The sequence below is a fragment of the Azolla caroliniana genome, unplaced genomic scaffold (genome assembly GCF_043228905.1).
Source record: "Azolla caroliniana isolate FFs.n. ecotype wild unplaced genomic scaffold, voAzoCaro1.0.p SCAF_13, whole genome shotgun sequence".
NCBI classification, from domain to species: Eukaryota; Viridiplantae; Streptophyta; class Polypodiopsida; order Salviniales; family Salviniaceae; genus Azolla; species Azolla caroliniana.
In genome coordinates, this window is record NW_028230448.1 from 4898761 (window position 1) to 4902340 (window position 3580).

The following is a 3580-nucleotide window of genomic DNA, read 5'->3' on the forward strand; positions in this document are numbered from 1 at the left end:
GTAATTAAGTGAGTAAGTAAGTAAGTAAGACAGTAATTAAAAAACAAACTTAATAAGTAATTAAGCAAGTACTTAAGAAAGTAAGTGAGTAATTAAGTAGGTAAAAACAAGCAAAGAAACTTATATAAGTATGTAAGTACGTATTTAAACAAGCAAACAACCTTCTATATAAATAAATTAGAGAGAAGAAAAAAAAGAACTAATTTAGATTCTCTTTCTCTCTCTCTCTCTCTCTCTCTCTCTCTCCATCTCCATCCCTGATACACCTGCTCTTCCCATACCTGCCCTAACCCTAACCCTAACCCTAACCCTAACCCTAAATCTCCATAGCCTCCGCTGCCTCAGAAACCCGCCATCGCCGCCGTTTCTTGCTTCCCCTCCTCTCCACACTTCTTTGTTCTGCTCTCCTCCACGCCCGCGCGGCTTCACACACAGATGTGATTCGATCACGCCAATTCTCGGTGAATCTGTCTCTGCCAATTCTCGCAATCCTTACCCGATCTTCGTTCCGAATCCTCCAACCCTATCTACAATTTAACCTGCATTCTGCTCGCACACCTGAATCCCTTCTTCCGTCTTTTTGCTTCTTTTCTCCTGTCATGGCGTCCCCTACTCCACATCTCCACCACGTTCCTGATTCCTCTCCGCAGACTGCTTCCGTTGTTGTTCTTCCGTCATCTTCTCCTCCACATACCGTCAAGGATTCAGAGCCGTCTATGGATTCTTCCTCTGCCTGTTCTTGCTCGGCGTCGGAAACGTCCTCCTCCAATGCCGACCAACGCCTCAATCAGAGATCAAGATGCAGGGAAACGGAGGCGCGAAATGGCGTACGAACAGGCAATCCGAGAGGTGGACAAACAGAAAGAAATAATGGGACAGAGGACAGGAGGAAGGAGAAGACTCAAAGCGAAGGCAAGTGTAAGGTGAAGAAGGAGATTGATGCTGATGATACCAAGGAGGTCTTAGGGATGCGAAGGTTCCATGGCAATTTATGTTTTAAATGCGCTGCTGGCTTTACTGCAGACTGTGCAGCTGTCTGTTGCTGCCCCCTGGCTTTGCTTCACCTTGCAGCTATGGCGTTCATCAGGCTCCCCTCTGCAATGGTGTGGAAGATGCTGCTAAATCTGAAGAACAAATCTTGTCTGAAGAAGAAGACGATGAAAAAGAAGAAAACCAAGCAGAAACAGAAGAAGGAAAGAACAGGAGAAATAGAAGAAGAAGAAGAAGAAGAAGTTAACGATTCTTATGGCGATGATAATGATGAAACTGTAAAGCCGCCATGGCGTAGAGGTTCTCCTGCTCAGGAGGCTTACATGAGTAGGCCCACTTCTCCTTTTCTTCATCTTCATCATCATCATGGTATTCAGATTGTGAGCTTTGACAGTGAGAATTTGTTTCAGCATTTCCAGACTGAACAGATGGATTTTGGTGGCTTTGTGCAGAAGAATGAATGATACTTCCTTCTTGGCCTCAATACCCGAGGTCAGCATGCTATTTATGCCAAGATTAGTGGTTGCTTGATTAGCAAATATCTCTTGCGATTTAATGATTACAATAATTCTGGTGCTCCTAATCATGTGACATTAGCAAAGACATGGTATGATTTAGCAAAAATCTGGCATGTATTTGGTATCTACCTGATGTAATCATGGCGATCAAAGATGATTGTACTATCAGCTTGATGTGTGATTAGCATCATCTCTGAATACAGTTGGTATGGATGCAAAAGATTGATGTGAAAATGCAGCATTATTCAGGACAGTTCATGTGTGATTAACATCATCTCCGAATGCAGTTGGTATGGATGCAAAAGATTGATGCGAAAATGCAGCATTATTCAGGACAGTTTATGTGTGATTAGCATCAATGTGTAAGTGTGATGAACATCGAAGTGAAGGTGCAATTGACATCAATGCAAAGCTGTAATTAGCATCAATATGGAGATGGGATTAGCAGCATCAATCAGAATACATTATTCATTATTATTGAACAATCTGCCACAAATACACAGTAAGGGTGTGGAAGGAATTGCCATATTTTTCTCTCAATTATTTTGAAGGTTTACAAAATCATATTAGGCTGATTGGAATAAACACACACCAGAGTGATTCCTTAATCATGTACCCATTTTACAATCATATTTGGTCTGCATCCTATTCTCCTCAATGCTGAAGGAAATTAGGTTTTATGTGGGAAAATATATAATCTTTATGCAATGCCATGATTTCTTAAATCATAGCAACATATGTGCGTCTACCCATTCTCTTTCAATTGTTATTTTCACTCATGGATATCATTATATAATGCTTTGGATTATTGAATCAATTAACTTGGTTCCATTTTCACATTTGGCTTTAAATTTGCATTATGTTCCATGGGAGATTACAACAGGGCTGAGCCCATGCCGAGGATTGGAACCGGGATTCTCTAAATTTGATGACCTTGGTGATACATTGGAAACCACGAAGCCCTAACAACGAGGAAGGATTCACCCACTATCACCCTCACCTTGCATTGTGAAGTTTGAGGAGCTTGGATTAGCAAACTATGCGAATGACCGATCAAACATGGTCAAAATCCAAGGGAGGTTATTGTCTTCTGAAAAAGTCGATGGTATGTCATAAGGTCTCGAAGATTATAGAAACTTTCAGAATCTTGTTTTATGAAACATATGTTTGGACAACCCAAAGTATCATTTATGTTGAGAAGATTCTAGGAACTTTTTGGAATGCTCCTTCTCTAATGACAAGTTCTATAGGGTGGCATAGTTGCATTACTAAGTTTCGGAAGTTCATGAACCTTGCACTATGTCCTAGCTTTAGGTGCCATCAAGGAACTTTGGAGGAATCTTCCATGTCTATGGTATACATCCACACAATAGGCTCTCTTTGGGTTAGGAGCAAGTTATGGAGGGACATTAGTAAGATCATTTAGTAGATTGGAGGGCTCATCCAAAACCCCACAAACTCTTCATATCCATGTCCCCCTCCACGACAAATAGAATAGGCTTCCTTTGGCTTAGACATATGTTGGGTGAATTTTTGAACCTTGGTAAGTTTATTTAAAAGATTGGAATAATAATATACAAACCTTGAAAATATTAATGTCCCTTGATTCACTTAACAAAGAATAGCAATGGCTAAACCTAGTAATAATTCAGGTACAATAACATGATTAAGGATTGCTGTTTTTCTTCAAAAAACGATATCCATTCATTAGTGTAAACAATTTACAAAGTTTTGATTCCCATGTGATCGACGGGGGAAACAACCATTTTGGTGGTTGAAGATGTCAACAAGGAGTGCCCTTCTTCGAGGTCATAAGTGGGGTAGATGTCCACAAAATAAAAAAGCGATGGTGCTGAGTAGCTTTATCCTCAATCTCTAACAATACAATCCCTTTGACCCTTCAAAGTGTGAACCATGTCCAACCAAATACATTTAACCAATTCAGTTGGTGAGGCTCTAACTTGATGAAAAATGAGAGAGCACCGAGGCTTCCATATGTAATATGCAATAATACTACTCAATATCTCCCATAATGGTTGTATCGCCTTCCTTATTCCTAAAAGCAGACACTA

The 3580-nt window shown here is 40.3% G+C and overlaps 1 protein-coding gene across 1 annotated transcript; it reads left to right on the forward strand.

Annotated features, from left to right (window-relative positions):
• The first annotated feature begins 224 nt into the window (after positions 1–224).
• Positions 225–2236, forward strand: LOC147855999 (uncharacterized). Its single transcript, XM_087329756.1, has one exon. The coding sequence runs from the start codon at positions 600–602 to the stop codon at positions 1452–1454; it is 855 nt and encodes a 284-aa protein (XP_087185882.1). The 5' UTR covers positions 225–599; the 3' UTR covers positions 1455–2236.
• The last annotated feature ends 1344 nt before the right edge of the window (positions 2237–3580 follow it).

Bases quoted from the DNA above. Each gene is read 5' to 3' on its own strand.
- LOC147855999 (XM_087329756.1), top strand. From the start codon at position 600: ATGGCGTCCCCTACTCCACATCTCCACCACGTTCCTGATTCCTCTCCG.